The sequence below is a fragment of the Mytilus edulis genome, chromosome 9 (assembly GCF_963676685.1).
Source record: "Mytilus edulis chromosome 9, xbMytEdul2.2, whole genome shotgun sequence".
Lineage (NCBI taxonomy): Eukaryota > Metazoa > Mollusca > Bivalvia > Mytilida > Mytilidae > Mytilus > Mytilus edulis.
Genome location: NC_092352.1, coordinates 40,202,188 through 40,229,999, shown reverse-complemented (window position 1 = coordinate 40,229,999; position 27,812 = coordinate 40,202,188). Strand labels below are relative to the sequence as shown.

The 27,812-nt window shown below is 32.0% G+C and overlaps 1 protein-coding gene and 1 long non-coding RNA gene across 33 annotated transcripts in view; both read left to right on the top strand.

Annotated features, from left to right (window-relative positions):
- The window catches only part of LOC139488311 (calponin homology domain-containing protein DDB_G0272472-like), a 110,276-nt gene extending 82,529 nt beyond the window's left edge, over positions 1–27,747 (top strand). For 12 of the 32 annotated variants that reach the window (XM_071273815.1, XM_071273813.1, XM_071273812.1 and 9 more), the window contains 11 exons: positions 7,809–7,892; positions 8,897–9,007; positions 10,308–11,142; positions 11,752–11,885; positions 13,078–13,232; positions 14,095–14,197; positions 14,692–14,768; positions 18,011–18,217; positions 19,609–19,723; positions 20,809–22,888; positions 26,363–27,747. In XM_071273815.1, coding sequence (XP_071129916.1) covers positions 7,809–7,892; positions 8,897–9,007; positions 10,308–11,142; positions 11,752–11,885; positions 13,078–13,232; positions 14,095–14,197; positions 14,692–14,768; positions 18,011–18,217; positions 19,609–19,723; positions 20,809–22,888; positions 26,363–26,369 — 3,908 coding nt within the window. In that variant the 3' untranslated portion in view covers positions 26,370–27,747. Of the gene's footprint in view, positions 1–7,808; positions 7,893–8,896; positions 9,008–10,307; positions 11,143–11,751; positions 11,886–13,077; positions 13,233–14,094; positions 14,198–14,691; positions 14,769–18,010; positions 18,218–19,608; positions 19,724–20,808; positions 22,889–23,387; positions 23,448–26,362 lie in introns of all 32 variants that reach the window. The other 20 variants (XM_071273825.1, XM_071273838.1, XM_071273837.1 and 17 more) reach the window with 6 other exon arrangements.
- LOC139488307 (uncharacterized) lies at positions 164–5,214 on the top strand. Its single transcript, XR_011655981.1, has 4 exons — positions 164–474; positions 2,939–3,020; positions 3,452–3,553; positions 5,121–5,214. It is a non-coding gene; the product is annotated as an uncharacterized lncRNA (long non-coding RNA).
- Positions 27,748–27,812: the final 65 nt, after the last annotated feature.

Below are 27,812 nucleotides of genomic sequence, written 5' to 3'. Positions count from 1 at the left end.
TAGACGGATATTCATAGTGGTTGAAAACCTCCATAAATTAATCATACGAGACAGCTGAGACAACTATAACACGTGTGTTAATTATTAGTTTCAGAAAGAAAGTAAAAATTTCATTGTACGATATATTTATTCTCGGCGGGCGATTTCATGGTAATCGGTGAACGTAATCGTCTATAATCCGGAAAATCATCCGGAGTTGGTTTTCATGTTAGATCTAGATCGTGTGACGCAGACAACGTTTGAACGCTGCAGGACAGATATTTTAAAGATAAACAAGAACCTTTGTATGTATAACAGCTTGATATAAAGGAAAAAATGACGTCTGCCATTCAGAAGATGGTTTTCCACTTGCCCAGGAAATTGACTACAACTTGTAAACTGTCAGTGTAAATCCAAACGCACATACAACACAAATATCAACAACTGCAAGTGACAACAGGCTATACAAAAAGCAGTGCCAATAACGATCATGGGGTATGACTATGTGTCCATTTCAATGATAATTTTTTAATTTGGAAACGGCCATTTAATATTGTGGGTGGGGCAGGGGATTTGGAAATTGAATAATCTTGTCCTTCCCTATGTCCTGCGTCTGCCAAGGCTATTTTTTTTTGGGGGGGGGGGGGGGCTTCCTATGACATCGTCCTAGTCCAGATAATTATGACGTTTGGCAAGGCTTTTTTTTTTCTTGGGGGGGGGGGGATGCCTTCCTACGACGGCGTCACAGAAAAAAAATAAAATAGCCTTACCAGATGTTATAATTATTTGGATGATCCAAATAATTATAACATCTGGCCCGGCCTGATGCCTGCCTATGACATCGTCCTAGTCCAAATAATTATGACATCTGGGAAGGCTTTTTAAATTTTTTTCTGGGACACTTTCTTATGACTGCATCCCAGAGAAAAATTAAAATAGTCTTGCCAGATGTTATACCGTTATTATTTGGACTAACATCGTCCCAGAAAAAAAGATAAAATAGCCTTGTCAGACGTCATAATTATTTGGACTAGCCTTGCCAGACGTCGTAATTATTTGGACATGACTTGCCTTTAAAGATATCAGAATGAAAAATTACTTTACACAACAAAATAAAGGATATTGACAACTAAAAAATAAAACAATCAGGAATCACAAAATAAATATTCCAAAATTAATCGTGCCTCCTCCTGTGACAGAATATATATCAAATGGTCGTTTCCTTATAGTCATATACTATGCAAAATTAAAAACAACAATGAACATGTAATTATAAATTATATGGGTAAACATAGTCCAAATAATTATGACATCTTGAAAGGCTATTATATTTTTTGTTGTCAAGGAAAAAAAATATAATAGCCTTTCAAGACGTCATAATTACTTGGACTAGGGGACTAGGGTAAACATAGTCGAAATAATTATGACGTCTGACAGTATAAAAAAAAGAAGATCTGGTATGATTGCCAATGAAACAACTCTTCAAAAGAGACCAAAAATGACAGAAATTACAATAATATTAATAGGTAACTGTACAGCCTTCAACAATGAGCAAAGCCCATACTGTATAGTCCACTATGAAATCACACTTTATTTTGAAATGATAATATCTTAATCAATAAATGCATGAAATAATTTCTGAATTTACAAAACTTATTACAATTACCAATATACACCTTATCACTATTTGTGGACATCACAGAGGTTCCCCGTAAAGTTTTGAAGTCATAATACAAAACATGACACCACTATGGAAAAGTGATTGTTTTATGATACCAATAGTTCATGCGAGACAGATTCTTGGGTCAGCCAGGAATAGCCATAAGCTGTATACAAATAAGAAAATGTGGTATGATATGCAATGAGACAACTCTCCACAAGAGACCAAATGACATAGAAATTAACAACTTTAGGTCACTGTATGGCCTTCAACAATGAGCAACACCCGTACCAAATAGACCACTATAAAATGCCCCAAAATGACAAATGTAAAACAATTCAAAAAAGAATTTATGTACAAAAAAAAGAAGGAAAAACAAATATGTTAAGCATCAACAAACGACAACCACTGAATTAAAGGCTCCTGACTCTGGAAAGGCACATACGTACAGAATGTGGTGGGGTTAAACACATTTATAGCAGGAATTCCCCTCCCCCTAAACCTGGGACAGTTGTGTAATAGTACACAAAAGAATGAACTATAAAAATCTGTTAAAAAGTTGCTAAACTCATCAGATGGATACAAATAAAATACAACTACCGGTAGCAAAAACAGAGTGGACGTGGCTGGGGTACTTGTATATCCAAACAAAAAGATACTAAGTACTGATCTGAGAGTACTTAAAGTTGCGGACAGCTAGTTCAAAGCCACTAAAAACTAGGGCTCCCCGGGATCCGCCTATGAAACCTATATCATGTATTAATGGCTATAATTGGTCTTGAAAATCCTTAATAGAACATTTACAATATGAAACGATTCAATTCAAAAAATTTAAAGTCCAATTTATTACAAAACAGTGAACGAAAACAAGACATAATTGACAGTACACGAAACAACAACAACCTGAACTACTCTCAACTACAGGCTTCTGACTTTGGACAGGCACATATAGAATGTGGAGGAATTGAACTAAATTTGAGTGCACCAAACAGGAAAGTGGTGTTATGACACAATATTTTAACAAACTATGCAAAACATTAAAAGAAAAACAAATATAACAAACAGCAAAATACAAGAACCACTCAATTACAGGCTCCTGACTTGGTACAGGCACATAGAATATAGTAGGCTATTAAATCAATACCTGCATGTACCTACCATTACTTTTTTTTTTTTTAAATTGAACAGTTAAATGTGCATGTGTTATAAATAATATTTAGTACGGTTTTAATTGACTTATAACAAAATCAATTTTTATACAATGTACCAATAAAAAGCAATATTCTCTTCTTTTTTAAGAACTGGGCCATTTGAAGTTAGATGAAAGATGATCTGCATCATTGTGTTTATGATAATGTGGAAAAGTACCACTTGTTTTGAGGTGAGAATGTCAGAGATGAGACACAGCAACCTTTCAATTTATAAGAATATACAAATATTTACTTTTTTGCTTTACATCCAGTGGCAAATACAATGTACTTCACTTAGATATTCTTACCTTCAGTTTATATATATTACCGTTGTTGCACATGTTACTTGTGCATTAATCTATTTAAAATCACAGTAAGGGAAGTTCTGTTCTAAGTGAAAGGGTCGAAAGACACTTTTTGTTTTAAATCAACACTGATAAAACTTTTAGTTGATTATATTTCCAATATCTTTCTTAAAAAAAACCACAACCCATCAAATTTTGATAAGTGTTTTCTGATGGCTCTTTTTGAATTTCACTTTAAGACAACTGTTGAATATTTTATACGAGTTCATAAATATAGGTGTCAGTATTGATACTAATATTTTAATTTAACTTTTTAGAATTGGTTCCACAGTTGTCAGGGAAAGAGACTTACGACTAAATGTTCATGTTTTTGAACAGAACTATTAAAAAGAAAAATGGTGCAAAATCAATTGAATCTGGTATGTACATGCTTTAGTTTTAATAGTATAAAAATAAGCTGTAAGTGTGGAATGTTTTCCAATGAGACAACTATCTACTATATGAATGCAGTACAAATGTAGATGAGAACAATGATAGCTAATGGTCACCATACAGCCTTTAAATTTAACAACAAGCAAAGCCAATACCTTAAATTTATTTATGACGCTGACACATATATTTGAAATAATGAATTCCTACATTAATTATACCGCACGCAACTAACGAAGTTGCAGAGGGTATAATGTTTTTGACCTGTCTCAGTCTATCTGTCTGTCCATCCGTCAGTTCATCAGTCCCGTTTCTTGTCATCGCAACTTCTCTCAAACCCCACAACAGAATTTCATAAAACCTTTTTAGATAATAAGGACATATAATGCAGTTGTGCATATCAACAGGAAATTATGAATTTTTTTTCTAGGAGTTATGCCCCTTTGAACTAATTTTCTTTAATGTACTAGTACTACTGCAACAGTTTGTCATCGTAACTCCTCTGAAACCACACAACAGAATTTCATGAAACTTTGTAGATAATAAGGACATACATCATGAAATTGTGATTCAATTTTTTTTCTAGGAGTTACGCCCCTTTGAATTTATTTGCTTTAATGTACTTCTGCAACAGTATGTCATTGCAACTCCTCTGAAACCACATAACAGAATTTCATGAAACTTTGTGGATAATAATAAGGAAATACTATGTAGTTGTGCATATTGACCGGAAATTGTGATTCAATTTTTTCTATAGGAGTTACGCCCCTTTGAACTTATTTGGTTCAATGTACTACTGCAACAGTTTGTCATTGCAACTCCTCTGAAACCACACGACAGAATTTCATGAAACTTTGTAGATAATAAGGACATATAAGGAAATTATAATTCTATTTTTTTATGATATAATTTTTTATTCTTGCACTTATTTTATTTCTCCAATGAAAATGTGGGGATGTGGGGTATGTGAGCGAAATCACTAAGGTTCTTTAATTGCATATTCAATAAAACTTATACATTAAACTATAAATAAAAAAAAAAATCAGCATGATATTCATTTGATTATAGATTCCTTAAGGATTCCTAACAACTAATTATGAGGTCAAGGTCAAAGATTTTAAAAGTCAACTGAATTTGTCCCAAAAATTGGTTCCAAAGTACTTGATAAAATACATGTATTGCATATGGGATTGAAGAATTGCATAGATATATGACCATTTATAATTAAAATTAATTAAAATTTTCTTGATACTAGGAAATTGTGTATTTGTTAATGGCAAAGTTCCATTCAAAGAATGTTTTGTTTTTCTAATGTTAATTAAATACAGAAAAATAGCAATTCATGCCGGATTTTTATAAAATGTATATCAATGGCTTACATCGTCAATGTCAAGGGTTGGATTTAGGGAAACGGGAAGAAATATCATAGTGATTTAATAACAGTTCAAACAAGAATTTGTGGAATTTTAGTTATTGTCCCTGGGCAGACAAGAAAAATGCAACACAAGAGACATTGAAGTTCTGTTCTTTTATTAGCTTGTTTTTTTATTTACTCAGGTCACAAGAGAGATGGAGACCTCGAGAGACAGAAAAAGAAGACCAGGGAATCACAGATCCATATCAGATAATAAAATTAAATTGAAAATTTAAAGTTTGAATTTTATGTTATTGAAACTATTAATTTACAAACTTCCTGAAAATTTGGATTTTGTTTATTATTGAATAGAGGCTAAGGGTATTTGACCATCATCAATGTGCTTACACATTGATTTTCATTCAACTTTAAGAACTTCTTTTTAGGTTTTTAGGGGAATATCTGTTGTATAAGTTACAAAGTTTTGTATGGATATCCACATTCTGAATGTTTTCTGAATATATATCTGAATCCTTCTGAATCTGTCTGAATCCATCTGAATGTGTCTGATTATTTCTTAATCTTTCTGATTAAATTCAGATTTTTCTGAATTCATTCTGAATATTGCCTTAATTCATTCTTACATAATTCTGATTTTTGTCTGAATGCTATTCTGATTTTTGTCTGAATGTTCATATGAAAATTCTGAATTGTTCCTTAAAAGTCCGAAATCCAGTAAAAATTCAGACATTTGCGTAAATGTACATTATTTTAGCCATTCAGACATAATTCAGAAAAAATTAAGAAAAATTAAGAATACTTGTCAGACAGAATTCAGACACCTTTTTTTCATGAGGGTGCTTATTACCACAAAACTCAGATCAAGTTTAAAATTTTGGTCGTGTCACTTTTACTGTTCTCGAGTTATGTCCCTATTATATATAACGTTATGTGCTAGCTGGGGCATTATCTGAGTGTGTCCCATTTCTATTTATTTATTAAAAATTTGTTTGGCTGATAAGAGCTGTGAGAAGATGACTTTTTTGTATAGGTGGAAATATTTTCTGATGAATTATGTTTTAATACGACTGCAAAAATTGAAATTGTTTTGGTCGTATGTTGGTATGATATTGGCGTCGTCGTCGTTGTCCAAAGACATTTGGTTTTCGCACTATACCTTTAGTATAAGTAAATAGAAATCTATGAAATTTAAACACAAGGTTTATGACCATAAAAGGAAGGTTGGGATTGATTTTGGGAGTTTTGGTCCCAACAGTTTAGGAATAAGGGGCCAAAAGGGTCCAAAATTAAACTTTGTTTGATGTCATCAAAAATGAATTACGGTATTGGGGTTCTTTGATATGCCAAATCTAACCATGTATTTAAATTCTTAATTTTTGGACCTGTTTTCAAATTGGTCTACATTAAGGTCCAAAGGGTCCAAAATTAAACTTAGTTTGATTTTAACAAAAATTGAATTCTTGGGGTTCTTTGATATGCTAAATCTAAACAGGTACTTAGATTTTTGATTATGGGCCCAGTTTTCGAGTTGGTCCAATTCGGGGTCCAAAATTAAACTTTGTTTGATTTCAACAAAAATTGAATATATGGGGTTCTTTAATATTCTGAATCTAACCATGTACTTAGATTTTTAATATTTGGGCCCGGTTATCAAATTGGTCCACATTAAGGTCTAAAGGGTCTAAAATTGAACATTATTTGATTTCAGCAAAAATTGAATTCTTGGGGTTCTAATATATGCTGAATCTAACCATGTATTTAGATTTTGGATATTGGACCATAATAGGTAAATGTCCAATTTAAAAAAATTTAAGTTTTTAAGTTTAAGTTCTTAGACCACATTCATTCTATGTCAGAAACCTATGTTGTGTCAACTATTTAATCACAATCCAAATTCAGAGCTGTACATCAAGCATACTTGCCCCAACTGTTCAGGGTTCGACCTCTGCGGTCGTATAAAGCTGCGCCCTGGGGAGCATCTGGTTCTAACTATGTAAACTATAGAAAATTTTCTCAAATTTTTAGCCAGAATATTACTCTCATACTTGTTGTAAAAAATTTTTTGTACAATCAACATGTTTAATGGTTATTATCAGTTCTTTATAGGTCAAAATTAAATTACAACATGCATTTATTGTTATTCATGATTTTTTTTAGCCTTCCCCTTAATTTGCTCATTTATATCTATATGTTATTGTATGTGACGATAATAAAACCTAGCATAGTGTTTAAAATCATTAGAGAAAGTGATTCCAACTTTGTATTCAGTATGATATGGTATTTCTTTGAATATTTGAAATGCTCAGAAGCATTTTTTAAAGAGTGAAAATATTCAACTCTTTAAAGTAGCGAAATACTGTACCATACTCTATGCAGTGATCAAATATATATGATCAAATCTTTATATTATATAACATGTACAAATTATAAGATTGTTATATTTACTGACAGTAGAATTTTAGCCAGCATATTGTACTTATTGCAACCTTTTTCTTACTATGCCAAATTAAAATAAATTTAATTTTCCTTATTACATCTGGTAGATACCAGCTTTAATTTGATTTTCACGAAATAAAATTTGATTTCCCCCAAAGTTAGCCCTCATTATGTTAGTGACAACACAGTTAAATTTCTTCACTAGAGTATGAATTGAAATCTTATAGAAAAAATATTTTGGTAAACGATTAACTGATGAAAGCAGTGCTATTAACTAGATTAGAGAAAAGGAATTGATCAATATTTGCAATCATTTGGGGGAAATAATTCTCTTAAGTAACTATGGTTCCTTACTAACTTGTCTGTCAAATGCATTTGTTAAAAAACCCACATAATAAAACTATGTTATTTAATGTCCATTCATCTTAATTTAGGTGGCATGTCTGATGAATTCTCAAAGAAAATGCAACAATGGGAAGATTTAAAGACTAAACGATCACCATCAGCAGTCTTGAAAGGTACACAATTAAAAATAGAATTTGAGCAGTTTAATCGAAAAATAAGAAGATGTGGCAAAGACACTCTCAACTCTCCACCAGAGACCAAATGATATAGAAGATAACAACTATAGGTCACTGTACAGGCTTCAACAATGAGCAAACCTCATAACTCATAGTCAGCTATAAGTTTAGTTACTAGTGAATGTATAATTTGTTTGAATATGAAACTGAAATTTAAAGATAATTATGATGTTCACAAACATAGGAGAATGGACTAAGCTTGAAAAGAAAAGAAAAAAACAGTAAGGTAAAAGGATGGAAGCATATATTAAAAAGGTCAAACAGACAGTTGACTACTGGTAATTTAGGACTGTTGGATAATTGAAAGTTATAAGCTACCAGTAAATAGTTGCAAACCAAAATGCAAATAGCATATAGTAGACCTTTTTAGGGACACACTTTAGATAAGCACTAAAGCATAGCCCATTTTGGCTGCAGCGTTTATATTCCTTTTATGCAAAAATATTACACCTGATCATTGTGACCAATAATCTTCATTATACATGTAGCTCAAATTATTCAGTGTATTTTTACTACACATCTTTTAGTTGTAGCAGGACTTAGTAAATTAGAATTTGATTTCCTGCAGGATTAATTTACGGTATATCTATATCTGTATTTATTATTTGGACACAAGTACTGATCTTGCAGGCTTTTAGTAGAATGAATGTTGGTGCCAAATAGATCTCCATTGAATTGTATGAAATTTTATATATATATCTTGAAACAAGAGTGAATATTGTATGTTCTATATGATTGAATGAAATGTCTAAATACTGGTACATATTGGTTTTTGTTGCAGAAAATTATGTCAGAATGAAGAATACATTTTGGCTTTTATACAAAAAAGCTCAGAGATAAAGGGTCATTGTGACCTCCTTACAGTTTCAGATGTAAATTGTATACTCATTCATATTTTTGTAAAACAAAAATTAAACTTGGTTAAAACTTATTTTTTTCAGCAGATTCCAGTGATGTTAGTGATGGAGTGTTTTCATCTGATAGTTTTGGACCCGTTTCTCCCGAATTTCAAAAGAAGATGGATGATTGGGAAAGATCCAAAAGCATTAAATGTAAATATGTATGAAATGTACAATATAAAATGCATACTTATACATGTAGGTTATTGAATGTGACATAATTATTTGGATAACTATATGATATTTTCTGATATTTATATAAATGCAGGCAGATGAGAAGATTATCACATTCTATAAGTGCACATTCAAAAAAAGAAAACTTTTGTCATTTTGTAAAACCTGTTTGGATTGTATACCGATCTTTATCATTCTGATGTGTCAACATATTTTTGTCTCATTTTGACAGAGTTAAAACTGAAGACTTATGAATGCCATTGCAGGGGCTGTGCATCAAATATTTGTTACTAATTTCAAATGAATGACATTTAGTATGCAGTTGTAAAAGCATTACCATGTCTCATTTTCATGGAGATATTCTGGACCAGCTTCTTAAAGTTTATTCTTATTAGTTGGGAGTATTATTTTTGTTTGGGCAATACAGGGTGCTTAAGTGCTATCATTGAGAGGTTTTAACCAAAAAATGATAAAACATATATATTTTTACTTTCATTTACATTTAAACACTTGTTTAATTTATCATAGCATATTTAGAAAGATTATTAAGAGCGCATTTGTTTCTAACCTAAACGATGAAAACGACTACGCGCGTAGTCGTTTAATCCATTTGTTTCTTACACTTTTTGGTCAACGTTTTACATCGTTCACATAAACGATGTACGTGCAAAATAGTCGCATAGTCGTTGATTGTTTATCGTTGAGACGTGTAAATGATAAATTTGTTTCTGCATCTGTCGTTTAAATAATTACGAGCACATGTTGTTTTCGCAAAGTCCTGGTTATTTATTTCCCGCACTTTTACCTGTTTGTTTACAGTGCGTGAGTGTAATCTATTTTTGTCTGACTATGTGGGGTTGATAAAGTTTATTAAACGATGTATTTGTTTCTAGCAGCTTAACGTTTACTAAACGATAGTCATCGATGAGAAAATTTCGGGTTAGAAACAAATGCACTCTAAGTTGTCATTATTGTATTGTTCTGAAGTGACAGCTTTCCTCTTTGGAGCGTGGGAAATAGCTGATTAGCTTGAAGGCACATTGAAGATAAATGGTCATTGAATTAATGTTTGCTGTGGTTGATTCCCTTACAAATTCGTTTTTGCCAAACTCTTGTTACGTAAGATTTGTTGTTTGATACTTTGTGAAGTGAAATAATCAAATAGTACTGGGTAATCTTTATTGATTAAAACTGCTTAATTTACAATTTCATTGCGGTAAAATAAATTTCTATAACCACGTCATGTAGTATTTCAAAGTATGATATCTTTGTATTGTAGCCACCTCATCCAAGAAATTGTTTCTAGAAGAAAAATCGGAAACTGATCTCCCAGTGTCACGTGACGTGTCACCTGATGGGACCTCAACTCCATTAGAGATCTCATTACAATCAATCAATGTAGATGACATGCAAAAAAAGTTGACAGATAGTTTTTCCCGTAAAATGGAAGAATGGGAAAGGCGGAAGTATAGGAAGGATGGTACCAGTCCAACACTTGATCGTAAAGATAGCGGAGGAAGACTGATAAAAAAAGAAGATCGCCAAAAATCCAGAAAGTCCAAAATTGAGAAAGATCGAGAAAAACTTGGCAAAATGAGAGGAAGAGAAATGAGACGTGTGGAAATAGAACAACAAAAATTAGAAAAAGAAAAAATGAAAATTGAAAAAGAACGATTGAGAGCGTTGGAAAGGGAGGCAAGAATTGAAAAAATGAAAGGTCGTTTGAGTCAACCTGATATGGATGCCAAGGTCAAAAGCCCAATTTTAGCTCCCCTTGCAGAATACAAAGTGACTACTGACTTTGCCAGAAAATTACATGAATGGGAAATGCGTAAAGGGATTTCTTCAGTTTCTATGGCAACATATTATGAATCACAGCTTCGACATGCAGATCATTTACAGCAAGCAGACTATTCTGGACAAAAGGACAGTGATGATGAACTGGCATGGAATGAACCTAAGAAGGTCAAAGGTCAAAAACCACCACCTTTGACCTTACAGCCTTGTTTAGATTCCCCAGAGGAGACCTCACCTGGTGCAAGGTCATCAGATGCTAGTTTTGATGATAATACATCCATTACTATGGAGAGTATGACAGAAAACAATATCAAAAGGTAACAATTGCTGTTTATCAACCCAGTGTGAAATAACCCCTTAACATAAATTGTATCCCTATGTGGAATTTATAAAAAAAAAATAGGGACATTTGTGTGAGACCAAAAATTAAACCACAAAAATAATTCACAAAGTTGGCTATTTAATATATGTATTACACATTGCTCTCAGAATGTGAAATGTGAAAATTTATAGCCTGAGTTTCAATTTGAGCTATCACAGATCAAATCACTGATTTTAAATGGCTACACAGCACTCAAATTTCTTGATGAATACATAAAAGAACAAACTTTTCTTGTCAAAGAGTCATCCATACATCTGAAATGACCATATATATAAAGTCTATTATCTTAGACCTTTATCCATTGTACAAAAAATAATGATAAGTAGGTCAGTGGTTCTTTTTGGTATTACTTGGCTTCCATCATCATTAAAAAAACTAACCTCTATGATATAGCCAAGCGTGCTCAGAGTGGAGTTTCACCAACAAACCATCAATCGTAAATTATTATTTTAAAATTATGCAATTTGAAAAACAAGCAGCCAAAATCCTAGTGAAAGTTTTAGTGATCATGTTTTAATATAAGAATAACTTGTATTATTTAAAGTTTGGAGGCAGCCAATGTGTCATTAGTAGAAGAACTCCATGCCAAAGAACTAGAATATGAAGCTCTGCAAGAGGAAGTCCAAGATCTCAATGAAAAAGTTAATAGTGCTAGAGTTCAACATTCCAAAGAAATAGGTTAGTCATTCTGTGGAACTGACACATTTAACACCTGAAAACTAGTCTACAAATGTTAAAGAAAAAGTTGAAGCATTTTAGACTAAGTGCACAAAGTTGCAGAGACTAGACTTTGGCATGCTATTTCCTACGGAGTGGTCAACCATTTGTTAGTTTTTTATTACAACTAATGATAGGTCAATAGTATTTTATATGCAGTTGTAATAGTATTATCACAGGTCATTTCTGTAGAGATTATTTCACCCTGCATTTTGGTCATGGTATATTGACTTAAATACTATTTTAAATTTTAAGTTTGTAATATAGTCCATTCATTCATTTCCGTGGGTATCAATTTTCCTGGATTAGGGAAAACTTGGATGTTTGTGGATGTTTAACTTCATGGTTTAGCCAAAATCTGCATATAAGCATATAGAAAAATTTGTCATTTGTTCACCTGTATCCCCGAAATCCATGAAAATTGGTATCCAAGGAATAAAATTGGTATCCAAGAAATAAAATTGGTATCCAAGGAATAAAAATTGGTATCCAAGGAATAAAATTGGTATCCAAGGAATAAAATTGGTATCCAAGGAATAAAAATGAATCCACAGTAAAAGAGAACCAAAATAGTTTTGTAATGTTTGGTAAGCAGCTGTATTAGCATTAACACATTCATTTCCATGGAGATTATAGGGCCATGTCCACTTGTTCATTGACTTTGAAACTTTTGCATTGTTTACATGTTAAAGTTTGTGATTTGGTCAGTTTAATATTGTTATACAGTTGCTATAGCACTGGTGTATTCACAGAAATTATTTGAGGCTGCACCTTGAAGTCATGGTTCTTTGACTCTGAAGGTTATGCATAGTTTGCATGTTAATGTAATACTGCTTTTATTTCAACATTTGCATTTTACTATCAACACTACATACCAGCCAGCAACAGTTTATCTTATTTATTGCAACAATTGAATGTGAACTATTTATTATTGATGATAGAAATTATATCTTTTTATTTGCTTGCTTTTCATTATTTATTCTTTTAAATACTAACACAACTTACCAAGTTTTTACTTTGCACAATTTTAACACATGCATATATTTTTTATTTATCTCGTCTAATCATAGATATTTTTTTCATTTGAGCATCTATCTTTTATAACACACTACTAATTTACTAATAGTTTCTTTGAATGTGTGTCTTCCTACAGACCAATATAAGAAAGAAATTCTTGCAGGTGGAACATCTGCCCAGGTGCCAAAATTAACACAAGAAATGAGTAGCAAACTTGCAGAGCTTGAATCTAAAATCCATGAGTTGCAGAGTTTTGGTGACAACCTGGCTCAAAAAATGGAAAGTGCTGCTGTAAGTCCAGTTATATTTAGATGCAAAATTTTCACAAAGGTCAAACTTATGTATACTAAAACGTTAAGGCAAAACTAACTGGAATTATAAAGAGATATAAGAAGCTTTGGTTTGAGTGCCAATGAGAAAACTCTCCATCCAAGTCACAATTTTTTAAAAGTAAACCATTATATGTCAAAGTACAGTCTTTAAAACAGAGCCTTGGCTCACATCGAACAATTAGCTATAAAGGGCCCCAAAAATGACCTGTGTAAAACCATTCCAACAGGAATACCAATTGAAAAATCTAGATTAAAAACAGGAAACACTTATGAACCACATCAACAAATGACAACAACTGAACATAAAGGCCCTGACTTCGGACAGGTGCAAACAAATGCAGTGGGTATGATAATTTTATCTGGCACCAACCTTCTCTCTCAGCTCAGACAGTGGTGTAACAATAAGACATAAAAGAACACACTTTAAAGGCCTGAATTACTCTGACTTAACGAAATGAAAAAAATGAACATTTAGTTGAAAAAGCATATATCGGTACACATTATTTTCAATGAAAAGTGTGTGTTTATTTGCCTTGTCACTTTTATTATTAAACATACAGCATTTATTTACCTAAATTAATATCTCTTTGAAAAAGCATACTTTAGACATATGGCAATTTTTTGGTTGATACAGTTTTAATTTGGTTTTAAGCTGAAAAAAATTTAAGCTGAAAATGAAAAGCATTATGAAATAAGTATCTGCTATATTGACCAAAGGCTGACATGAAAAAGGACGGAACAAAACAAACAACAGAAAACAAAGTAAATGTTGGCTTAAAAAGTTGTATATTCTTAATTTCTCAATGTAATTTTTTCTTCAGATGTGTAAATGGCAGAGTATAGAAGGAGAAGAGAAAGTTACGACACGTTTGGTAGAACTTTTAGAAAAAATGAGATTGATGTTGTATAAAGCTTCACAAACAGGTTTGAGGAATTTTTGTTCTCAAATTAAGAAATGCTTTATTAGACTTAAAAAGAGGATATATTTTCCCAAACTAATAGAATCTAATCATCAAAATGTTTATCTCCTATTGCATGTAGTACAATTTCCATATGTTATTATCTAAAAACCTGTATTTACACAGATGAAAGCATATGGAAGAAGTGCCTTTGAATGAGCTCTTCATGCTGTTCAAAGTTGGTTTAATGAATTCAATTCATCAGAGTTGCATACAACAAATTGAAAACAACATTGGGGAAACAAGAATATTACCTCCATAAGGCTTTTAAGGTTGTTTTAAAAAAGACATTAACATTTACTACAAAATCTCTCTTTTTATTTTGGCTTGGTCACAAGAGATCAAACAATGATTTTTTTTAAATTTATTTGAATATTTCAGACTATCACTAAAATACTGTATTCTATCAATTTGTAAGTTATTTTTAGGCTTTATTGACTCTGAATTATCTATTTACAGAGGAATTAACACAGAAATCATCAGCACTTTATACTTTTGAAAAGTTGTACAGCCAAGCCATGCAGTTACAGGTTCAGGTTGGTATTGCTTTTGTAGGTGTGGTGGGAAAATCCACTGTTGGTCTGTGACTGTCCATCCAAAAAATACTTTTGTCTTCCCCCTCCCCCTTCTCAAGTATTGCTGAATATAGTTACTTCAAACTTCCCCCTTCTCAATGAAAGTATTGCTGAACAGGTTGACTTCACACTTTGTTATCAGCTTGACACTGGTGAGTTGTTTTGTGAGAGCAATTTTGGAATCAGTCAGACCTTATTCTTTGATTGTTTATACCTTGATTATTTTATTATTTTGAATGAACTTACACAAAAATTAGGGCCCCGCCAAAGGCGGGTCGCCCTATAGTGATCAGTCTGTCCGTCCGTCCATCCGTCCGTCCGTCCGTAACACTTTTAACTTTGTGTCCGCTCCATATCTAGAGAACCATTATGATTTCATACTTTATACTTTACATGTGTATTAACCACCACCAGAGGGTGTGTCATGATGTATGTACAACTTCCTAGGTCAAAGGTCAAGGTAAAAAAACTTTGGTTTCAGTTGACAACCCTGTGTCCTGTGGTGAAGATCGTGTCCGCTCTATATCTTGAGAACCATTATGATTTCAAAGTTTATACTTGACATGTATATGAACCAACACCAGAGGGTGTGTCATAATTTATGAACGACTGCCTAGGGCAAAGTTCAAGGTCAAAAACTTTGGTTTCAGTTGACAACCCCATGTCCTATGGTAAAGATTGTGTCCGCTCTATATCTTGAGAACCGTTATCATTTTAAAGTTTATACCTGAAATGTATATAAACCAACACCAGAGGGTGTGTCATAATTTATGTACAACTTCCTAGGTCAAAGGTCAAGGTCAAAAACTTTGGTTTCAGTTGACAACCCCATGTCCTATGGTAAAGATCGTGTCCGCTCTATATCTTGAGAACCATTATCATTTCAAAGTTTATACTTGACATGTTTATAAACCAACACCAAAGGTTGTGTCATAATTTATTTACAACTTCCTAGGTCAAAGGTCAAGGTCAGAAACTTTGATTTCAGTTGACAAACCCATGTCCTATGGTCAAGATAAAAAAATTTAATGCACATTATACAGCGGGGCCCACAGAGATGGCTCCCATCTCAATGATATCTAGTTCATCACACATTTTTTGTTTGGTTTTCTTTGATTGTTTTTAGTTAAATCAGGCTGTTGGCTAATTTTTTTTTAAATAGTTTAAAATTTTGTCATTCCAGGCCTTTTATAGCTTATACAGTACCAGGCTTTAATCATTGTTGAAGGACATAGAATGTCCTGTAGATGTTTACATCCTTGGCCTTTGTTGGCTCTTGGTTGGTTCTCTCATAGGCAATCATATTACATTAATTTATATAAGTTATTTATATTTTAAATATACTTATAGTATGAGAGTTCTTCACAGCTCTAGTCTTCATTTTCTGAAAGTTTCTTTATTTAACAGTTATAGGAGAATTTTACTATCACTTCAAAAGAGTAATCACATTATTTTTATAGATAATTCACTTTTAATAAATAACTTCTCATAAAAGAGTTTATTTCATGATTACAAATATTTTATATGTATAACATTATCATTGATTTTTCTCCAATTTCAAAAGATTGTCAACAAAAGGGGGTGAAATGTCATAATTAAATCAAAACAACCTTCAATAATCATTTCAGCATTGCATAGAAATTATTGAGTTTTGATTATAGAATGTAAACAATACTGATAGCATTGTTAAAAAATATATCGAAATCAAAATTGAATTAACAAGCCATTGATTGGTTGATGTTGACGGTAACTATGTTTTGGCATGAAATGTTCTTTTCCACATATAAAGTAATTATTTCATAATGGACTATTTTTACATGCAATAGTCAAATGAAAATCTTGTGATAGCAAATGTTCCATATGAACTGGTGCTATAATCAAGTTAATTGAATGAAAAGTATAAAGGGAGTTTTCATTTTATGATGCAAATGTCTGAAGTAACCGAATAAAATTCTCATTAATAGCAAGATTTTTTAGTGCATATAATGGCAAAAACTTGAAGTATACAAAATTGTTTTTGTTTGTTTAATCAATAGCAAATTACTATGAATTTTCTTATCTTTGTCAGCAATGATTTCTGATTTTTTTGGTATTTTGGGGCTACATTTAAATAAGGGCTCTATCTTAATTAGGATTCTGAAATGAAAATTGTTTACTGTAGTTTTCAAAACTTCAAACCAAAATCTGTATAGTTATTACATTGTCTCACATCTTTTGTATCATAATGCTGGCTGTATACACTTTATCAACAGTGATCATTAGCCTGTCAACACCCGAGGTTGAGAGTTGAAATCCCTCTCATAGCAAGATGTGTAAGACTCCAATCCTAATTGAATAAGATTGCTAGTTATCCTGTGAAATATCTAAGTTCTCTCTGCCTTCCCCACAAATAAAACTGTCCTCTATCCCATTGCCAAGAGATCTGAAACTGGTGTTAAAGACCAACAGTCAATCAATCAATGTGTTCACATGCCTCATATATGTAAGGGAGAAGTAATAATAAAATTCTCTTACATCAAATTATATCTGTACTATCAATTTCCTACTGCAAAAATAAACATTGACCATATTGATTCTGTAATATAAGTCAACTTTATGATTATATCATCAGTTTCGGTGTTAAGCCAACAACAATCAATCAATAAATCTTTGTATCAGTGAAATCGGCACCAATAATTTATATTTTCTTCAACTACTTTACAGTACATTAATGAATAACACCTAAGCAGACCACAAAAATCTATATATGAATAAGGGCTTTTCAATTTCAATTGGTAGTACGCTAATTTGATAATGGTATTATATAATATAAGCCAGAAATAGCACTTTTTCATTTGGACAGTCTTCTTTGCTTAAATTACTTGCAGCAAAGAGAGAATGTTATTAGTGCATCATTACATTAAAAGAACATCAAATTACATAACAATCATTTATCTTTTGCACGGGAATGGGGAATATTTTTTTTCTAGGCACTATTTTTTTCAACAGTATAAAAATAGAAAATCTCACAAAAAGTATAATATTTCTTAAGATTAATTCATGCCCCTTAACAATTTTTATAAGAAATACAATATATTTCACTTCACATCAAATTTTGTTTGTTTTAGTTAAATAAATTCCTAAGATGAAATTCTTTGATGCAATCGTGTTAGTATCCTGATTTCATTTTACAGCCTGTAAAAGATGTTTTTTTTTACCTTTAGCTAACAAACCTTCGTTTGAGTCAACTTGAAAGAAACAAAGAGATAGTGTCAATGAAACGTCAATTGTTGCTACAGGAAGCTAACAACCTGCTGTTACAAGCAGATATTGCTAGGCGGGAGACGGAACTCAATTGGCATAAACAACATGCAAGAAAAGGTACACCAATCAAAAGGTGGAATACTTATGGAGGAATGGAAAGCAGAGTTGTAAGTAGAAGGTTCTTTTATAGGTATTTAGGTAAAGATGTATTGATTTGTGAAAAAATAGCCTGAGCTTTGAAAATAGCCTATACAAATGGTATAGTTCTCATAATTTATTATTTTAGAAGTATACAAAAATATTGGAATTAAAGGTAGTTAGTTTTGTTGTATGGCATTATCAGAAGAAAAACAAGATCTTATAGAAAGGGAAATAACTCAATTATTATTGCAATTATTTACATTCTTTAAACAAATTCAGATTATTTAAAAAACAAAAAAATTAATGTCAACAATTTTACAGTTTAGTTGTTATTATGTTATTTCTGTTAATGCTGCATCAGGAGAAAACAGCTTTCTCTAACTTCATGTAAGTATTATCATTGTATCAGGTGATAATTATAAACAAATAGAAAACTTTTAATATAAAAAAGAAGATGTGGTATGATTACAAATGAGGCATCTCTTCCCAAGAGACCAAATGACACAGAAATTAACAACTATAAGTCAATGATGGCCTTCAACAAAGCACAAAGCCCATACCACATAGTCAGCTATTAAAGTCCCCAAAATGACAAATGTAAAATAATTCAAAAGAAAAAACTCTACATATCTGTTTACAATGTAAAAAGTAATTCAGATAAAAAGGCTCTTGAGTGCCTCATGTTCTTATATTGAAATCAGCTGTCTGTCATATTTGTTTCCCTATATAAAAAAATATTTTATAGCTTAAATCAAGCTATTGGTTTTCTATTTTGAATTGTTTCATATTTTCATTCTGGCCATGGGACCTTTTGTAGATGTATTGCCATTTGGTTTTCTTATTGTGGAAGGTTTCTACAGGCTAAAAAAATAAGACTAGAAGTTAACAATTTAGTGGTACTTTTAAGACATTGTAGCCAAGTTGATTAAATATTTTGTTGTATATACAATTTTTGACCTTCTTTTACTTTAAGGGTCCCTATACTTAAGGTTCATTCATGATTATGGTTAGGTGAGGGGATGTTTTAGGGCTAGAGTTAGTGTTAGGTATGGTTTAGGGTAAGGTTTGGGGTTGAGAATAGATTAGTATCTATCTCTTTATGGGTTGGGACCCCTAAACTAAAGTAAAAGAAGGTCCAATTTTTAAATATGTAAGAAATTTAAAGGATTAAAAAACTTGAGGTGCATTCATGCAAGCTTTTTATAACACAACAGTGTATACACTAATAAAAAAAAAGACAGACAAATTTATAAAGAGGGTAAGTGTGTAATTAGAATCACATAATATATGTGAAATATTTGCAACTGGACATTTGCTGACCACAATAAATCAATCATACCACAAACCAAGCAAAGGGTTGATTAGCAAACAAAGGGTTGAAAATTGTTCATAAATAAAATATAAATATTAATTTCAGGTCGAGGGCCAAGAAGCTGAATGTATTCCACCTTACAAAAGATTTGCCAAAGGCAGGAAAGAGCCAACCCAACCAACCATAGAATCAGATGATGTAATGGACACTCCAGACTCAGGTAACTGATTGGTTGTTATTTACTGCTACAGCAGAATACATTGATCGTTATTTACTGTTACAGCAGAACACATTGATTGTTAATTACTGTTACAGCAGAACACATTGATAACTGATTGATTGTTATTTACTGCTACAACAGAACACATTGATTGTTATTTACTGCTACAGCAGAACACATTGATTGTTAATTACTGTTACAGCAGAAAACACATTGATAACTGATTGATTGTTTTTTTACTGCTGCAGCAGAAACATTTGGGCGACTAAAAGAAAACGTAGTATAAATCCATGAAATGTATTTATGCCAATCCAAATTTAGTAATCTCGTCAATGGTTGTCTTTGTTTATATTCAAAACAATGAACTTTGTTTATATCCAAAACAATGAATTGAAATGTTCAAGGAAATACAAATTTTCTATAGGGTTGGTACCTGTATATAGTGATTGGCAATACCTTGAAATCAAATATCCATCAAAATAAAGTAAATGAGTATCCTATGAACAATATTAATGAGTATCCTATGAACAATTTTACTGAATCCACAGTAAAAGTATGTATACAATTGATATGTCTCTATCTGTCCATATATGTGGCTAGTTCTTTGAGATTATGCTGTTAATTCCCCTTTATTTCTTATTAGTTTTGGATAAAATTGTTGTCATTAATAGGACAAGAAAAAGTATTCAAGTTAGGTCAACATTTGAAATTAGATTTTGAAAAAACTCAGAGAAACTAAATACTGTTAATTCAGAAATTATTGTGTGCATTTATTATTGCGATTTTGCCATATTGGACTAAAATTTGATTTTAATTTTCGCGATATTGAGAAAATTCCTGTTTAATTCATATGCAAAATTTCAAAATGCAAGTTTAAACTATTGCGATTATAACCCTGCCGCATTTTTCGCAATAATAAAAACATTGCAATAATTTCTTAATTTACAGTATTGTATATTGATTGGCCTGAAGTGGTATTCAGTCAGACAAAAGATTGAAAACCATCTAAATATACAAATATATTATGGGACTTTCCTATCATTAAAATGTTTTTTTCTCTTAAAATAATTTTTCTGTGCTTTCAGATGAACAACATAAAGAATCTTTAGATTTTCAATCAGTTGAACCTCCCGAATCTCCAATAGAAATCCAACATAAAAGTTGTATTTATTTACCGATGCGACAACAGCATAAAAGACATAAAGCACAATTACATAAAGAATTATCTTTGGAAATTCCATTTATAGATCAAGAACAGGAAGATGCTGTTCGTGTCCTTCCCGATAACACTAGGGAACGACAAGTAATGAAAGGAGAGAAAGGTGTGGAAATATCGTTGACAATTAAATTACCCACTGCAAACATTAATCTACCTCGTGATATTTCACAACAGGAGTTAAATGTGCCAAGAAGTACTCGGCAGGAGGATAGTGATGATTCTAGTAGGAAAGGTGAATCTGAACCTAAAGTTCACAAATCAGAAGCAAAATTTCCAGAACTTCTTATTCCCCGATCTAAATCAAAAGGAAAATTGGAAAAAGAAAATAGTATGGAACTGTCTGAACTAGAGCTTCAGATTCATGCTGCAAACAAGACGAAAGATGAAACCAAAGTCAAACGTGAAAGTGGTATATCTGTTGGTAGCGATAGTGTTTTTGTTGAGGGCACACCAACAGAGTATAAAAGGATGATGATTCCTGTCAGAGTTACAAAACTTTCTGATGATCGGCCATCTCACGAGGCTCCTCATCAGGAGATACATAGGGAAACAATTATGCTGTTACCTAAACAAAAAAAACATTCTGACGATCAACAATCACATGATAGTCATCAGGAAATACATAGGGAAACCATTACACTTTCACCTAAATTGTGTCATAGAACATTACAGAGGACTTCTCCTACATCTCCTAGGAACACAGCTCCAGTTTCAGATAAAACTTTTAACTGGCCAAAGGTCAGAACTGTCTCATATACAGGACATCGAATCAAACCAGCTGATGAACTTTTGGAAGAAAGTAAACGTTACAGGAAGGGTCATTCCGCTTATATGAGTAGAATCCTTCAAAAATATAAGACGGATGAATCAAGGAAATTTTTAATGGAAAGACAGAAAAGTCATGATAAGGAAAATATTGCTGAAGGCTATGTCCAGGCAATAGTAAAGCGATTATCTCGTGAAGGTACGCCAGATATACTAGTCACTGGGGATTCTACTCCTAAACATTATGTCTCATATCGTTCAGACTCGCCCCAGGGAAGATCAGAATTTGTTCAACAAATTGTGAAAAAACTATCTTCTCCTGCCGACCAAACCCCCCAAACCAAATCACAATCATCTCCATTGAAAGATGTCACAAATGGAATTCCTAAAAAAGTGAAAAAATTAGCCGAAGTGTTTGACAGTGGTAGTGCTCGGAATACCCCAGAACGTGCTTTATCTGATTCAGAATCTCCTCATAAATCCCATATAGTGACTTCTAAATCCAAAGATAGAACTTCTCAAAGTGTATCATACGATTCATCTTCATCCACATCAACATTGACTAGTATCACCGGTGCCACAGAAATAACTTATCATCCGGAAACTTCCGTTAGTTCTTCAATTAATTATTTCTCCATGCCTCTTCTGACTGTACAGGAAGAGAACCCCACTGATCTCCAGCAATCTTACAGGGAAAGGGCAGCAACTACTACAACTTGTGATTCTGCTGCAGATCAGGGGGTCAAAAGTCCAATGGAGAAACAAGAAGTGCTTGTGACTATTCAACCTTGGAATAAAAGTAGAAGTACATCTCAGCAAATGTTCCATCATCATGAGGGTTCACCTTCAACATCTCAAGCATCAAGCTCAAAACATTCAACAGAAGTTAAACTTCATATAGGACAAAAACCTGGTAAAGTGAAAAAAGAGACCATTGGGGCTCTTTGTCAACAAAGTATGCTATCATTTGACCTTGGTTTGTCCTTGCAAGCCTCAGAACAAATTCAAGGCAGAAAGGATAGTGAGGCAGATTCAGGCTACTCAGGAAAAAGTCCAAGACCATTATCCTCAGGATCTGAAGGTGAACCTTCGTCATCATCAGAAGAAAAACGCAAATCAAAATCCAAATTTTTTGAAGTACATTGGTTTCACAAACCTAAAAAATTCTTTAAAGTTTCGAAGTAAGTATATTGAATTAATAACAAGTTTCACATGAAAGAATCAAACAGGCTAAAATGCCAAATACCAGCTGAACAGTAAAGGGTAGACTTTGTCAGCCTTTGTGGTCTTGTGATAGTCTGCTGGTCTAATGTATGTGTGTTTAACAAAACTACAATCATCAAAATTTATTATTTTCAATTTTTTCTCTTATTAGTATAAGGGACAAAATTTAACTATTTTTAACTGAGACATTGAGCATCTGACATTCAATTAGGCAACCAGTCGTGTGATGCCTTTGTATAATTTCAAGTTTTCCATCAACATAATATACAAAATTTTGATTTCATATGAAGCTTATGGTCTGACAATTATCAGTCAAAGAGGTCAATAACATTTGAAAGTCAATGGTCACCAATTACATAGCTCTTTTCATGAAGACAAACATGAAATTTGGTAAAAATACATGTTTTAAGCCTAATTAAGAGAGGTTTATAAGACTTAATGTAACTTCAATTTCAGGTAAAGATCCACATTTTAGTCATACATGGTAATAAATGCATGTGTGTGCAATCTATTAGAGTATGTTTGTTATAACCACTTCTCTACTGATTTATTACTAAAAGTAAATAGAGTGTTATTTATGTACATGCCTGGCATATATTTCTTCTGTTATTTAACCCTTCTTTTTTTCCACAAACCAAGTTTGAGTGTTAAGTTTATCCAGGTATGACTCTTTCTATGTAAAGAAGTTTTAACCCCACTAAGTACCTTGTGATCGCAGCTTCTTCTTCATGGTTGATTGTTTCTACAAAAATGTACATGAAACTTGGAGCATTGTTATATCTGCAGGTTGGTAGGATATTCCCAGCTATTGCAGTGGCAGATCCAGAAATGTTCACAAAGGAGGCCCACTTACTGCCAAAGGCCTGCTCCAGTCCTGCCTCAGTGATTCCCTATACATAATACAATCAACCAAATTTTCTCCACCAATGGGGAGGGGGGTCCTGTCACCCTGTTCCCCCTAAATCCACCTTTGCATTGAGTTTATGATATGGATCTACATGCATCTGAGACAACATCAAATAAAACACTATATAGAAAGTTCTACATCTATTCATTGTATTAACATTGTTGATTCCTTGATTTTTAGTCTCTAGCAAACCTTCAATCCAGGATGAACGGGATATTAGTACAGCTTAGGAGTCAGTCCTAGACATCAAATTAAAAAAAATAAAGTTTTTAACAAGTTTAAGTAAAAGTGGCCTTAATAAATTGTCTATTTACTGGTAACATTTTGGAAGTTTTCATGATAGGTTCAGTTTCTGTGGATTTTTTTAATATCAAGAAATTGCCCTTGTTATCTGTAGTTTATTATTTATACTAAACAGTTTGATGTTTAAAGATATATCATTAACCTGAGACCAAATGTAAACCCTCAGATTTCATCCAATTCATTGTGTTTGAAGCATTGATTTTATAGCATGATCGTAAACCCTAGAAACATTTGTGCAGCAAGAAATTACTATACAATTGTAGGAGTATCAAGCTTAAATGCATTGACATATGCATTATGATCTAACTGCATTGATAGTTATTACTGTCAGTAATCAATCACCTTTGTGGTATTTAAATACCTATTGCCTGACCAGTATAAAAAATTGTCAACACAATTTGTCCATTTAAATTGTGCAATAGGTATTGTGAGAGCTCATCAACAGGTGGTCATTTTACTACCCAGTAAAAAATCTTCACTATTCCTAAAAGGTAAAATTTAAATGACCGATAGCTAGCTTGCTTTCCTCATGTATCATGACCAATGTCCTGAATAGACTATTCTATTTAGATATGGGACATTTTAAGCCATTTCTTTTTGTGTCTCTAAACAGTCAAGATGGAAATTTGAATCAGTGAATTTAGTTTATAAAAAAAAGTGGATATATATATGCTTGCTTCATGGTGTTTTTAATGTGGGATGTATTTTAAGTTTCTGATTCCTGATATGGAATTAAGTGTTTGTGAAATGGATTTTTTTGGATAGCCCATCTAATTGTGAATAATTCTACAAGATGAATTATGTGTGGCTTGGTGTTTTCTAATGGGATATATTTTCATGTTATATTACGATTCCTGAAATGGAATAGTAGTGATGCTAAGTTTCATTTAATATTCAGGATCTACTTCAATTGGAATTACTGTTAAAAATTTATTTTCAATATATCAAAAAAAGTACAAATGGCTTAGTGAATAGAAATTTCAGTGCTTTATTATGAAAGTGGGATTTACCAGCAATGATTCATTTGTGATTGTAAGCAAAATAAATAAATTTACAATAAATATCTTTATAAGAAAAAATAAATAGTGAATTAAATGTAAAATGTCCCATACCAAAATAGAATAGTCCATTCAGGACATTGGACATGAGGAAAGCAAGCTAGCTATCATTCATTTAAATTAGCTCTGTCAAAAACAAACCAGGTAAATCTACAGGTAGTTAAATGACCACCTGTTGATAATAGCTCTCACAATACCTATTGTACAGTTTAAATGGACAAATTGTATTGACAATTTTTTAAACTGGTCAGGCAATAGGTAATTCACTACTGCAAAGGTTATTGGATAGGCACTGTAATATATTTATATATTTGTTAAGCATAAATTATTTAGAAAAATATGATTTCATAGAGGACCCTTAGAGTATCAATTTTCAAAGATTTGTGGGTCAGCAAAAAAAATATTAAAATTAGAACATCAAAAGATTTTTTGCAATTGATTTTTTTTAGCACACTTTCAAACCAATTATTTTTTAACAAATTTTGTAAAAAACATCACAGATTTTTCACAAAAACTAAACCAGTTACTAGATTGTAAGATATATGAAAGTTATTAGTATAAGAAAAATAAAAGAAAAAGATACCAAAGGGATATATATTTAAACTCACAAGTCAAAAAGCAAACTGACAATGTCATTGCAAAAACCAATAAAGCCAAAAGGCCAAAAAGCCTAACAACATGCAGCACTCAAAATACAACATAGAAAGCTAAAGACTGAGTGGCACTCACCCCACCAAAAAACATGAGTAATCTCAGTAATTCTGAAGGTTACTGGTTTCTGCTCTTCAAGGGCAAAATGGTGAGAAAAAAAGAAAATGGAAAATTTGTAGAGATGGGGTAATTATTTCGAAAGAAAAACATGGCAATAAACAATAATTTAAAAAAGATGAACAACAGCACACAAAGCACAACATAGAAAACTCATGAAGACTAAAGGACAGGGAGCGATCTCAGGTGCTCTAGAAGGGTAAGCAGATCCTGATTATGGAAGTGGAAAAAGTGGAGACAGGGAGGGGGAAAGTATGGAGGAAATATGTCCATAGCCTAGTGGCAAGTACCCTTGTATCTTTTAATTTTTGTTTCTTAAAAAAAACTTCAGTCATTTGACATGAAACATGAAAAAGGTCATACATGTTATACTAATATTTATTTTTTTATTTCAGGTGCTGATGGTTTATTTGGTTAACTGCTTTACTGATAGAAATGATAGATTTCATTCCGAGGATTTGTTCTTGATCTCCATCACTGAATTAATTTATAATTTCTGTCTAGCTTACTTTGCATCTTTCGAACAAATAACCACTGTCAATGTAGCATCTTGATTAAAAGTTACATTTTGATAGCAATTATTTTCGCTAGCTTTTAATTTTTAGCTCTTTATTTAAAGCAAAGTTTTAACATTTAAATTGATGCCTTTATTTTCAGAGGCTTGTCATACTCAACTTCTTGTCACTTCAAGTGAGAACCCTCTCTAAGGTCCTGAACATGCATAAAATATTTGCAACTGGATGTTAAGCAACCATCAATCAATCAAACCTCTCCAAGGTCAAAAGCAAAATGTGTATTTTTCTGCTATTATTATGTATTTTTAATGAATGGTCTTTCATAGAAAACCTTTTTTTTTACTATGTGAAATGCAAAAATTCAGTAATAATGTTAATGGGGAAAACTTAATAAAGCAGTACATTTTAATTGAAACAATATCTTAGACTCTAAGTTGCAGAGAGGGTCCCCCTTGCAGATGAAAGAAGATTTTAATTAGGTCAATATTCGTTGCAATTTTAGTGCTGTTATTATTTATGTTGTTAGTTGAGCTGTTTGTTGTTTGTTTGACATTTTATAGTTGATCTTAAATGCTTTTAAAGACTCAATTCTTATTTATGTAGTTACTTTTCTAGGTTTGTCTTGGAACACTGTAGGTTACGTTTTAAAATTATTTTTGAACCAAATGAGGAGAAAATCAGCTACTGTGAAAAATGATATGATGGCAGTGAAACTTGAGATTCATCTTATTTATTATTCTGTGGGAGCTGTATCAGTGCCATATGAACTGCTTAATGTATCTTCTGAACAAAACCAAGTAATATTTTATATTGAATACAATACTCGACTTTTCAACAGAACATGTGGTATTTTCATAATCAAATGAAAGTTTATAGTTAAAACATTTCTATAGTCATGTATATCTTAATCATTATAACTCTAAGAACATTTTTTTAAAGGGATTCTTTATATTTTTCTTATATTCTTGCCAAAAAAACAATTTTATTTATTAAATATTACATTGTATTAAATTATATTGAAATAAAATTACTTTTATTTAATAGAATCATCATTTTTATTTAAACCAAAGAATGATATTTATATTTAAACGATAAAAGCAAGACTGTGATTAGATATATTATGAAATGTTGTCATGACAATGTTATTTCTCTGGTCCAATCAATGTGGATCTTACTTTGTAATTCATGGTGCTACATATGTTTTAATATTGTCTACAGAAGAGTGATCATATCATATTGAATATAAATTAAAATATAAGAATTTAGTTCTTTGTTTTTATTTCATTGTTTGCACTATTGTCTTCAGTTGCATATAAAAAATCTCAACAAT